The following is a 13079-nucleotide window of genomic DNA, read 5'->3' on the forward strand; positions in this document are numbered from 1 at the left end:
CAACCCCCCAAACCAAAAACCAAAAAAAAAGGAAAAGATTAATAAATACTATAGTTGGAGTACTTCACTATGGAATCAACGTAAACTTCTTTCCGGTGGTGCAAAAAATCGACCCTATATTCTAGTGTTCCAAGGACAATAATATACACGATGCATGGTTTATTCAGTAATGCATCAATGTTAAAGTTAACCTTCATAAACCAAAGTAATACAAAAAAAAAAATGGGGTGGGGTTGGAGGCGAGGTTTAATAAAAGCAGCGCTATCCTACCCCCCTCCCCCCCTACCCCCCCCCCCCTCCGCAAAAAAAAAAAAAAGAAAGAACATGCAATATTAAGAAAAGAAGAAGGGAATAGAGTAGTAAAACTAGAGCTCACGTTTAAGGAACTTATGAGGTTGATTTGCAGAAAAATTCCATGCGTAGTGACGGGAGGTGAGGGAGAATATCCTGAGAGAAGAGGTCGTTGTGGTTAAATTATATTGACAAGACATGTTTGTTCAATATCTTTCTCACTTTTTTTTTTTTGGTTGCTCTTTTTTAGAAAATGAAGCAAAAAGCTAAAGAAAAATAGAAGAATAAGAAGAAGAAGAGGAGGAGGAGGAGGAGGAGGAGGAGGGAGGAGGAGGAGGAGGAGGAGGAGGAGGAAGAAATAATTCTATTTCCTGCTTTCTCTTTGGGCAGCTATATCAGTCTGTTGTAGTTTGATATGAGAATGAAGAGGAGAAGTCAAGGAAAATAGTGGTTAAATAATGGGAGTGTGAGAGAGGGAGAGGTGAAGCGGACAGAAATGACTTCCCTAGAGATTCAAGGGGTACTTGATTGGGATCATCCAAATTTATGAAAATGAGGGCACTCTTGTCCTTTTCCTCAACATTTTTAGTTTTAATTTCTTATGTTACGTTGTAGTACTGTAGTGGTACATGTTAATTCTCTTCAAAGTAATTGTATTCCTCGTTGGGACTGTATATCATTTACCAAAAGAAATCATTTTATATTCGCTTGTTCTTTTCTTAATTGTTTGGAAAGAAACAGTGCTGCTTTGCATGCATTCGTCATTTGAAGGGGGAGATTCAGGCAACTAGTTCTTCGTCCAATTGTGGCCAAGAAGTTAGTAGAATATGCTAATTTTATTGGCAATGTTATGATTATGTCAACTACTTAATTTTCCTCTTTTTGCCTACATCGATTGGATTATATTGGACTGGATCCGTGATGGTTGTTGTGTGGGCCTTTTGTTGGTAAGGAAAAGAGCGGACTGAATTACTAGAGTCTAGAGCCTCTGCTGTAAGATCAGTAGATCTGGTACTTAACCAATTGGGATTGCACCAAATTATTTGTGGTTCTGGTGTGAACAGATTTTCACTACGTCTATGAAATTAACACTATTTGCTAGATTGTTTATATTAAGTTTAATTATGGTGTGAATCCACATATTTCTAACTGATTCTCTATTTGCACGTATTAAACAATAACACTATTCTAAAATAATTATTTTGTTGTAATATTGGGATGTTAATTCAGATACGAATCTAAATGCAGAAGACAAGAAAATAAAGATAAAGAATAGAATTTGAGAATAGACCCAACAAAGTATTAATTGCAAAACAATTAAAATAATCATTCACCCAACAATTAGTAACAAAGTGAACCTAAATGTCACGACCCAATTTTTCCCTCCGTTGGGTTTCGTGATGACACCTAGTCTTAAGGACTAGGTAAGCCTACTAAAATGTGGGATGACAATAATAACTAATAACAGCTAGAATTCTTCTGAGATAAATCCTTTACACAATGAATAACTTCTCAAAACCCGATAGTACAAGTCATAAGCTCTAAAGAGTTTCGCTACATCTTCTAAACACAACTGTATGGAAATAAGTACAACAGTGTGAACATAAAATAGGAAGGTGACTCCGAAGCCTGCGAACGCAGCAGCAGGGTTACCTTGAGTCTCCTCGGCAAGAGTCTGCACAGCTACTAGCGAACAATACCTGGATCTGCACAAAAAAAATATGCAAAAGTGTAGTATGAGCACACCACAGCGGTGCCTAGTACGTATCAAGACTAACCTCGGCGGAGTAATGACGAGGAATAGTCAAGACACCCACTGGTCTAATAAGCAGAACAAGTATAACTATAGAAACAACTGAACGTGATATCTATATAAAGGCTAAGCGATATTGCTAACAATACAGTAACTACGATAAGGAAAAGAAACAACAAGTAACAGTGGAAAAAACCTTAATAAAGCTCATAAAAGTGAACAAAAAAAATACAACCCAAATTCAAAAATTCACGAATACAGTAAGGACAGATCATAACGCAACAACTACGGCAGCTTTCACGTTAGGTCATAGCCAACAACTTCAATCAATTAGTCAAATCTTTCCGTTGATAAAAACATTTCGAATTATACTTCTTCTAGTATTCTGAAATAGTCCTCTAATAATGAATACCTTTCGAATATAACCTTTTCAAATAAATAACCTTCGAATATAAGTCACCCTGTGACACCTCATCTCATAATCATACAATACGGATCGCAATACCTGAACCCTAACACTTGGCATCCTGTGCCCTCATCACACCTCATAATCATACTGACAACTCACGTGCCCAAAGAGTCATTCTCACCTGGAAGGAAAATAAACAAGGGGTACGTCTATACTCAGAAATCTCAAAGAGCCTCCTACCGGATAAGGGTGATTAACCACGTGTATGCTTGTGCAAGTGTCCTAACATAGTTCGCACCAACTAGTATGTATAAGGAATGGAACGGACAACACCTATAATATTTACACAGGGATAGGATCAATGAAAACATCAACTCAGAACACAATGATTTTAACAGGGAATCTCCCAGGATATCGCCCCGTAGTCCCAAACGTAAATATGTGTGCTAGGGATCTCTTGGTATCCCGAGGATCTCTTGGTATCCTCAATATATGTACTAGGGATCTCTTGGTATCCTCAATATATGTACTAGGGATCTCTTGGTATCCCGATGATCTCTTAGTATCCTCAATATGTGGGCTAGGGATCTCTTGGTATCTCGAGGATCTCTTGGTATCCTCAATATATGTGCTAGGGATCTCTTGGTATCTCGAGGATCTCTTAGTATCCTCAATATATGTGCTAGGGATCTCTTGGTATCCCGAGGATCTCTTGGTATCCTCAGTATATGTGCTGGGGATCTCTTGGTATCCCGCACTACAGCCAAAATCAATATATGTATAGGGGAATCTCCCGGGTGCAGTCCCGTAGTCCCAAAATAAATACGCAGCACAACCAACAGAAACAACAGTTACAACACAACAGAAAGCTCGTACATCACCACAATACACATAACCACAACATGACAATAATACAAGGTAAGACAAGTAAATCAACTCAAGGACTATAAATCACAAGGGGACGACAAAATAACACAACAAGAAAATAATACAAGGTAAGACAAGTAAATCAACTCAAGGACTGTAAATCACAAGGAAACGGTAGAACCAACTCACAAAGAATAACCACAGAAAAGAATGCTGACATAAAGGGAACCGATCAACCACGGGAAAACTAACATGTAGCAACGATCCCACAATATACAAGTCAATAACAAGAAAATCAACAGGAGTCAAGTAGTCCCAAATAAAGGCAAGTCAACAAGATATAAATTATCTAAACTCCTTTTAAGGTTGGACAATTTTTAAGGATATTCGAAAATTCAATTAAGGGAAGATGATCTTAGCTTCACTTAAGACTAAACAATTTCAGAAGAGGTAATGAAATTCTCAAATAAGATAAGCAACTATGAAAAGATAGCATGACAATAGGTGAGGAGAAATTCTTCGGTCGAATCAATTAGGTGTCAATTAGGCAATAAGAGTGAATCATGCAACAATTAATTCCAATTAAGCATGTAGAGGTGAAACAAATAAATAGGAAACTCAGTCATGTCAAGAACACATTCCTACATAGTGAATATAAAGACCTAAGAACCCTAAAAAGCCAATTTTTTCCACAAATAAGTCCGAGTACGCACTTGTCACCTCGCGTACACGAACTACAATCAACATAGAAGACTCAAATCCTAAGGGAAAGTCCCCCACACAAGGTTAGGCAAGATACTTACCTCAAAGACGACACACCGATACTCAAGAATGCACTTCTCGGGTGAAAAGATCTCCGGGCGGCTCAAATCTAACCAAATTAACTTCAAAGAACAAATAAAACACATAAGAAACTATTCTGGATCCTAAAGTTTCAATCTTTAACAAAATCTAAAAATCGGTCCAAAGTCGACCCCCGGGCCCGCACCTCGGAACCCGATAAATTTTATAAAATCCGAATACCCATTCCAATATGAGTTCAACCATACAAAAATTACCAAATTCCGATACCATTTCATCCCTCAAATCATGAAATTTCGTTTTGAAAAGTTTCTTCAAAAACCAACATTTTCCCTAACTAAAACATAATTAAATGATAAAAACAAAAACTAATTCATGTAATAAATTTTAAGTCTCAGTGAAGAACACTTACCCAGTCGAATTATCTGAAGAACTCACCAAGAATCGCTCAAAACCGAGGTCTACAAGTCAAAATATGATAAAAATGGTGAAACCCTCGATTTTGGAATATATTATGTCTGCCCAGATTTTTTAAGCATCGCAATCGCGTAGAAGAAATAGGTTCTGGCCCAAAGTGTGCTACGCGATCGCGAAAGGACTGATGCGATCACGTAGAAGGAAAATGGCTACTGTCCAAATTTTGTGCTACGCGATCGCGAACTAAACAATGCGATTGCAAAGAAGGAAAAATGTTGAGGCCTAGAGCTACACTATGCGATCGCGGACCTATCTGTGCGAACACGATGAAGGAAAATATGGCAGGTCGACATTATACTATGCGATCGCGGCTATGCCTATGCGATCGCATAGAAGGAAACACCAGATAGCAGAACAGCAGTTCAAACATAGGGAAAAACGACCCGTGGCCCACCCGGAACACACCTGAAGCCCCCGGGACCCCGTCTAAACACATAAATAAGTCACATAACCTAACACGTACTCGCTCGAGGTTACGAATCGCATTAAACAACGCCGAAACAACGAATCAAACCATAAATCGAACTTATGAACTTTCAAATCTTCAAATTTCTAAACTCGTGCCGGCAATTTTTCAAATCAATCCGGAATGACGCCAAATTTTGCAGACAAGTCCAAAATGACATAACGGAGGTGTTCCAACTCTCGGAATCGCATTCCGAACCCAATATAGCAAAGGTCAACTATGGGTCAAACTTCTCCATTTTCCAAACTTCAACTTTTCCAACTTTCACCGAAATGCCTCAATTTACCGTACGGACCTCCAAATCTGAATCCGGACGCGCGCCTAAGTCCAAAATTGCCATACGAAGCTGTTGGAATCATCAAAATTTCATTCCGGGGCCATTTACTCAAAAGTCCAATTCCGGTCAAATTCTCACCGCTTAAACTCCCAAAACTAGATTCTTTCTTCCAATTTAACTCTGAATCATCCGTTAACTGAATTCAACCATGCACGCAAGTCGATACTCGTATTATAAAGCTGTTCCAGACCTTACGCTGCTGAACGGAGTTTAAATTCTCAAAACAATCGGCCAGGTCGTTACATCCTCCCCTCTTAAAACCAACGTTCGTCCTCGAACGTGCCAAGATTCGCCTCGAAGTTCTCGAATCATTGAATGCACACTTCCAACATACACCCGCGGGTGATCCAATGTCACCCCAATCCTCATAAATCTGACGACACCATCTCAACTGAAATTTAGCCTTTCTAGCAATACCAATAAGCCTTAGAGCCAAAATCCCCATCTCCCATTCATTTCCAAGAGACCCGATTCTAAATCCATATCCTGTTTCAGTTTCAACTAGCTGTAACCACTTATTCTTACACTCACAGAGTACAACAACACAACATACACACCACATATAGGCCTATAATAACATTACTGATCACAATACTTGCCCGAAATCAAATCCTGCATCGGCCATAAGCCTCATATTCGATAGGAACCCGTTTCAAACCTCCACAACACTGACGATGATACAATAACCACAAAAACCATATAACTAACACCCGAATCACCAATTCACAACTACCAACGGGCACACCCCACAAGCTAAAACTCAAGAAGCACAGAACGAAAATGACTGAATATGGAAAGGGAACACATAAACTATCAAACAAGTCCGTCAAGCACAAATTTTTCTATCAAAACTAATTTACAAAACAATCTACAAGAAAGAATTAAAGCATATAAAATAATCACAAGGATCTCATACTGATATAACTCCCACCGCGGTACACAGCCCGGTTCAAACACATCAAATCACATGAAATCACGAGGGTCTTACCCTCAACTCTGAATCACAAGTAGGATATATATCAAACCAGCTGGAAACTTTCACTAGACCAATTTCCGTCACAAATTACAACAAGTACTGGCTCCCACACCGATAGAGCATAAAATCATGGCTCGTAGCCAAAAATACACATAAATCACATCAAGCTTACCGAAAATGACATCATCTGGCACAACGGTGTCACGGCCAAAATCCCAAACCCGGCCGTGATGGTGCCTCTCGTGAAGACAAGGCCAGCCAGAATAACGGAAACACTTCTTTTAACAGTTACTTAACATTAATAAATCCAGAATGCGTATAAAATAGTTATAAAAGCAAAAACAACGACAATAGCAAAGGAAACCATCCCGACACAGCCCAAACCGGGGTGTCACAAGTCATGAGCTACTACAGAGTTGCTATAAGTCTTCGAAATAGAGTATCTGATAGAATATTCTGAAAGAACTGAAATAACATAAAATAGGGGAGTCAAGGGGCTGCGGACGTCAATAGCTACCTCGAAGCTCCAACTCGCTGCCTAGTCTGGGAAGGAGATCAGTGCTCAGGTGCGGACTCTGCTATTTCTGAATCTGCACGCATAGTTCAGGGAGTAATGTGAGTACTCCGACCCAGTGAGTAATAATAATAAATAATAAACGAAAGTAAGAAAACACATAACAACACAAGGCAAGTCTATATCAGGCAGTAAATCACTTAAAACAGTAAAATCCGTAAAGAGCCAAATGAAATCTTATCTTTAAAGACGAGTAAATCAGGTAAAACAGCAAATAAATAGTGAATAGTAAAACTGCCCCTCGGGCCCAGTATCAATCGCTCAGTACAGTAACAGTCCCTCGGCTCAATCTCAATCACTCAGCATAGTATCATCCCCTCGGGCTCACTCTCAAATCATATGGGTACCCGCGCTCACTATGGGTGTGCAGACTCCGGAGGGGCCCCTTACGGCCCAAGCGCTATATCAACATAAGGCCTGAAAGCCTTCTCACATCACACATAAGGCCTGAAAGCCTTCTCACATCACACTCAAGGCCTGAAAGCCTTCTCACATCACACTCAAGGCCTGAAAGCCTTCTCACATCACACTCAAGGCCTGAAAGCCTCCTCACATATGGCCCTCGGCCTCACTCAGTCCAGAAAACATCATAAGCCCCTCGGGCATCAATAAAATGGTAGTGCTCAGCCCAAACAAATAGTGGAAATATCATTTAAGTCTCAAGGTTCATTTAAAGCAGCTGAGTTTGTAAAACAGTATAATCAACAGGACTGAGTTCAAGTAGTATATCAAATAGTGAGGAAACAGTGATAAAAATCCACGAAGGATTCAAGTAGTCCGCATGAAGCCCAAAATATGGCAATAGGCCCAAATCATGATGATAATAAACATGTCTTAGTCAAATACGCGGTAAAATATCAACGGGACGGACCAAGTCACAATCTCCAGTAGTAAACAACCCCGCGCTCGTCATGAAGCGCGTGTTTCACCTCAATATAGCACTACGTTGTGCAAATCCGGGGTTTTAAACCCTCAGGATATCATTTACTGTCATTACTCACCTCAGGCCGGCCAAAATCCTAGCTCGCTATGCCCTTGCCTCTCAAATCGGCCTCCTCGCGCGTCGAATCTGATCAAAACCACAACGAATACATCACAATAGGCTAAGGGAACATAACCCAATCGAAAAGACTCGAAAAATATCGAAATTCACACAATTTGCAAAACCCGAGCCCCAGGCCCACTTCTCGAAATCAGAAAATTTAATATCATCGGATTCCTTATCTCGCCACGAGTCAATTGTTACAACCCATATTCACATACGTTAGTTCATGCCATAAGGTCGTCGACGTAAATTCATGAAGAGATTATCTTTGAGATGATAAGAGATTAATCATATTGGTCTTAAATGATACAAAGGTGTATAAGGGTGGTTAACAAGTATTAGAAGTTAAACGAATCAAGGATGTTGTCAGCCGTATTTTTGGGTAAACCTAGGGGTGCTTAATACTCTCAAGAGGTAGTATTTTAAGGTATATGAATCATAAAATATCCGTAACATAGTTTTGAAGTCAAACGAGTTATGAAACAAAAGTCGACAAGAGTTGTTGCAACTTAAGTTCATAGTTTTACTTAAACTTTAGGTCAAATGTTATTAAGCTTTTCTCCCAATATACTTGGAATTACGGGGCGATCTACCCACCAAATTGAAGATCTATGAGTCTAGTTTCCAACACATTAAACCTTTTATCAATACGACATTGGAGTAGAGAGATATAGACATTTTTGCGAGACTGCACAAGCTGCTAGGTGACAAGTAGGTGGGTCACCTACTTGGTTAAATGATAGCCCAAAAAGAGGCAATTTCGGGTCAGACAAAGAGCCAATTAAAAGGCTTATCTTCTGCAATATATCCCTCATTATATTTCACAAATAAACAGACCTAAACCCCTACAAACTTCCTCCCAAAAATTATCCACAAACCCTAATTGATTTTCCCTCTCTTTCAAGTTCAAATTGGGGGTAAACCCTAGAGTTTGAAGAACCAAGATAAGGGCTGAGTTATCCAACAAGTAAGGTGAGTTTACTGCTATCTTTCATACATTTATTCTGCTGTGAATTCATGGTAATTCGTTCTATACATGTAAGAACTCACGGGACGGTGATCGGAAGCCGTGAGTTCGAGTTATTCACTTGTAGCGGACTGTTTTGTGGACTGTTTTGTGTTGCTGTTGGGCTGCGTGTTTTACTACTGTTTTGTGGAGTTTTGGAGGAGGAAGGGTGTGGAGAAACACCATATAGATGTAGGGTTGTGGGCTGGTAGTTCTTCGTAACATTTCCGGGTCGTTTGACACGACTACGGTGGCCGTCGTATGTATGAAGTGATTTGGTTGTGCGTGGACTGTTTTGGGAGGCTCAATATGATTATTATTGATGTTGTTTGGGCTGTTTGGTGATTGTTTGGAATTGTGTGAAGTCATATATATAGGGGAGGTGCTGTCCGTTTCATCGTAAAATAGGTTGTGGTCGATACATAATAGTTATGACGCTTGAATGGTAACTATAGTATCGTTTCTCTTATTGTAGACTAAGGAGTCATGAAAATTGCATAGCTTGAGATTGGGGCAGTATATACAAGGTATGTGAGGCTATCCCTTTCCTTCTTTTGCACGACTCCGATTGTACATAATATGATGAACGAGCTTCCAAATATACTTTACTCTTAGAAGCTAGCAGTACTTACATTGTTTCCCCTCTTATGGAACGATTGATGTTGATGTTGCTTCTCTTATTCTTATGTTATCAAAGTTATTGGTACTTCCTGATTCTTATAAGGTTCATGGTGAAGAGTTAGTCCTAATAACGTGTACAGAGGATACCGACCTTACGTCACTCCGAAAGGTTTAGAACGTGAGTCCATGAGTCGAGCATGCATTATATATATGTGTCTATTTTACTCTACCGAGCCGCGCTATAGTCGGCCGGTTACGGCACCTATTGTGCAACCACTGATCAGTTGGGTTTTACCGAGTTCCACGTGGCCGGGTACGTTTTTATCGAGCCTATTACGGCCGGGTACGATATGATGATGATGATGCCCATAGAGGCATATGTTTTAAAAGTTTATGTATATATACATATGTATCACGCATTTCATGTCAGTAGCCCTTAGAGGTACCCAGATGTTACAGGTTTTTTATTCTCTATCCCTGCTTACATTACTGTTCGTACTTATGGTTCCCTGCCTTACATACTCAGTACTTTATTCGTACGGACGTCCTTTTATTTGTGGACGCTGCATGTCGTGCGGCAGGTCCTGATAGACAGGCAGGCGCAACTCCCCCACCATAGTAGGCTGTCCATTTCAGCGGTGATTGGCGAGATCCCTTCTTCGGACTTGCCTTGGTCTTGGTATGCCTTTTGTTATAGATATTATGGGTATGTCGGGGCCCTGTTCCGGCTATGTTGCAACACTTATGTTCCTTTAGAGGCTCATAGACAGGTGTCGACTCATGTATAGTTTGGTAGGCCTTGTCGGCTGGTTTTTGTTGTATAGTCTCTCATGGTAGTGTGGTAGCTCGTACCTTATATATAGTTTCTTGATTGTCTAGTCATCCCATGTTATGTATGTTCATGCCATCATATTTTATTGTTGGTTGTCCATGACCCATGCCTACCATTTATATTGATCTCGTAAGCCCCAAAAGATAATAAAGAAGGTTAGATAAAATGTATGTTGGTACTCGGTAAGTATGGCCGGGTGCTAGTCATGGCCCTCCAGTTTGGGTCGTGACATCTATACATACCAAGAACTCCCAAATCCGAGCCCAAATGACCCATCAAATCCCACTTTGAAATGTCAAATTCCAAGCCCTAGCTTTTCCCCCTTTTTGATGAATTTTCATAAATTTCTAGGTTAATTCTACCATTAAATCATGTATTTAGGTCATAGAACTCACCTCCAATCACACCCAGTCGAAATCATCTTCAATTTCCGTCCAAAAGCTCTTAAGTTTGCTAAAAAATGGTGGAAATATACCTTAGCTCGCGGAACAAAATGAACCCTTTAAAACCCTTTCTGTCTAGACATTTTCGCATCTGCGATCAATGAACCGCACCTGCAGTTACCGCTTCTGCGGATCTTCCACTATTTGCCAGGACCGCTTCTGCGGTCTAAATCCGCTTTTGCGGACGCCGCATCTGCGAAATACCATCCGCTCCTGCGGAAATTCCTCTACTCCCAACCTTCGCTTCTGCGAGTCCTTTACCGCATCTGCGATACCGCAGATGCGGCTCCTCTTCCGCATTTGCCGGACTCATCCTCCTTTGCACCTCTTGCACCTGCGACCCCATCACCGCATCTGCGGAACCGCATCTGCAACCCCTTTTCCGCAGATGCGGAAATACCAGATACCAGCAACTTCAGAAATGCAACAAGTCCAAAATTCATCCCGATGGCCATCCGAAATCACCCCGAGGCCCTCGGGACCTCAACCAAAAGTGCCAAAATCTCACTTATCAACCAGAATTCGCCAAAATACTATCTTCGCCAATTCAGGCCTTATTCTACACCGGACCTCCAAAATCACTTCTGATCACGCTCCTAAGTCACAAATCATCCGCCGAAGCTAATCGAATCACTGGAAATCGCATCCGAGCCCTCTAACTTATAAGTCAACATCCGATTGACTTTTCCAAAACAAACCTTCCTTAAAGAGGCTAAGTGTCTCATTTCCTTCTAAAACCAATCCAAATCAACTCGTTCACACAATACTCTTATAATGAAGCATAAAGAAGCAGGAAATGGGGGAAACGGGGCGGTAACTCACGTGACGACGGGTCGGGTCGTCACAAATGGCCTTAAGCCTACTATATGAAACACATCAATGGGCCGGGACTCCCCCTCTTGGGCGCCCTCTACTCACCCGAATACCTTGCTGTGACACATCATCCCGAAATTTGGGGAAATCTCTCACCATATGGCTAGCATCTCCACAATCAAAGCAAACCCCCTACTGACGTGGCTGTTGGAATTGTGCGGTATGGGTACTTTGAGACCCATGAACACCTGAATCGGTGTGAAGCCTGAAGCGCAATTGAATTGGCTGACCCATGAACCTCCACCATGTTGTACCCTGCCTCCAAAATAAGGGCCTACAGATCTGTCCGACCCACGAGGCCTCCTCGCCTCCCTGTACTCTCTCTCCAGATCTCGTCTGTCCTCTCGCTTCCGATCCCATATGCCCTCTAACCAAAGAGCCATCCCTACCACCTGCTGAAACAAAACATCTGACTCCAACTCTCGAGCCATGCTGAACCGAAGTGACTGAGGTACAAACTCTCTCAAAACATCTCTGAAAACTGAACCCATGTAAGTGAAACTGCATCGGCCGATTACCCAACTCATATGTCCATCACCACTGATAAGCCGCTCCGTCAAGCTGGAACGTAGTAAAAGCAACCCCACTTGTCTCTGCGATACCCCTAGTGCTGATAATGCGATGGCACTCCTCAATGAAACCCATTGTGCTCTCTTAAGCCAACCCGCTGAATGTAGGAGGGTCACATTTTCTTGAGCCTTGCAAATCTATGTTGTTCTCCCTCGGATGTTGCTGCCCTGACCATGGGCTGAACTGGAACAACAAATTGTGCCGCTATGACACCTGGGACCTGACTAATGGAAACTCGTTGCTCTGAGCGTGGTCTAGTGGCGGCACATACTCCTCGTCGGCCTCTGCCTTTGCCTCTAGTGACACTTACTCTAGGAGCAGCACTATCGATAACTGCAGCTCGTGTCCTCACTGTCGGCGAGAGTATGGAATGATAAAAGTTCAAACTCCGGGATCAATAAGCTCGCACGATAGGAATGAAAAAAGTGAGATTGTCCTAATAGTTCCATTGCCTCTGGAAGATAAGTACAGACGTCTCCGTACCGATCCGCAAGACTCTACTAAACTCGCTTATGACTTGTAGCACCTATGAACCTAGAGCTCTAATACCAACCTGTCACGACCCAATTTTTCCCTCCGTGGGTTTCGTGATGGCACCTAGTCTTAAAGACTAGGTAAGCCTACTAAAATGCGGAATGACAATAATAACTAATAACAGTTTGAATTCTTCTGAGATAAATCCTTTACACAATGAACAACTTCCCAAAACCCGGTAGCACAAGTCATAAGCTCTACAGA

At 41.3% G+C, this 13079-nt stretch overlaps 1 protein-coding gene across 1 annotated transcript in view; it reads right to left on the bottom strand.

Moving 5' to 3' along the window:
- Window positions 1–11244, bottom strand: part of LOC109211878 (ent-copalyl diphosphate synthase, chloroplastic-like) — a 22387-nt gene extending 11143 nt beyond the window's left edge. Inside the window, exon 1 of the mRNA XM_019375474.1 lies at window positions 11103–11244. Coding sequence (XP_019231019.1) covers window positions 11103–11244 — 142 coding nt within the window. The remainder of the gene's footprint in view (window positions 1–11102) is intronic.
- Window positions 11245–13079: the final 1835 nt, after the last annotated feature.

This window comes from Nicotiana attenuata, unplaced genomic scaffold (assembly GCF_001879085.1).
Source record: "Nicotiana attenuata strain UT unplaced genomic scaffold, NIATTr2, whole genome shotgun sequence".
Classification (NCBI taxonomy): domain Eukaryota; kingdom Viridiplantae; phylum Streptophyta; class Magnoliopsida; order Solanales; family Solanaceae; genus Nicotiana; species Nicotiana attenuata.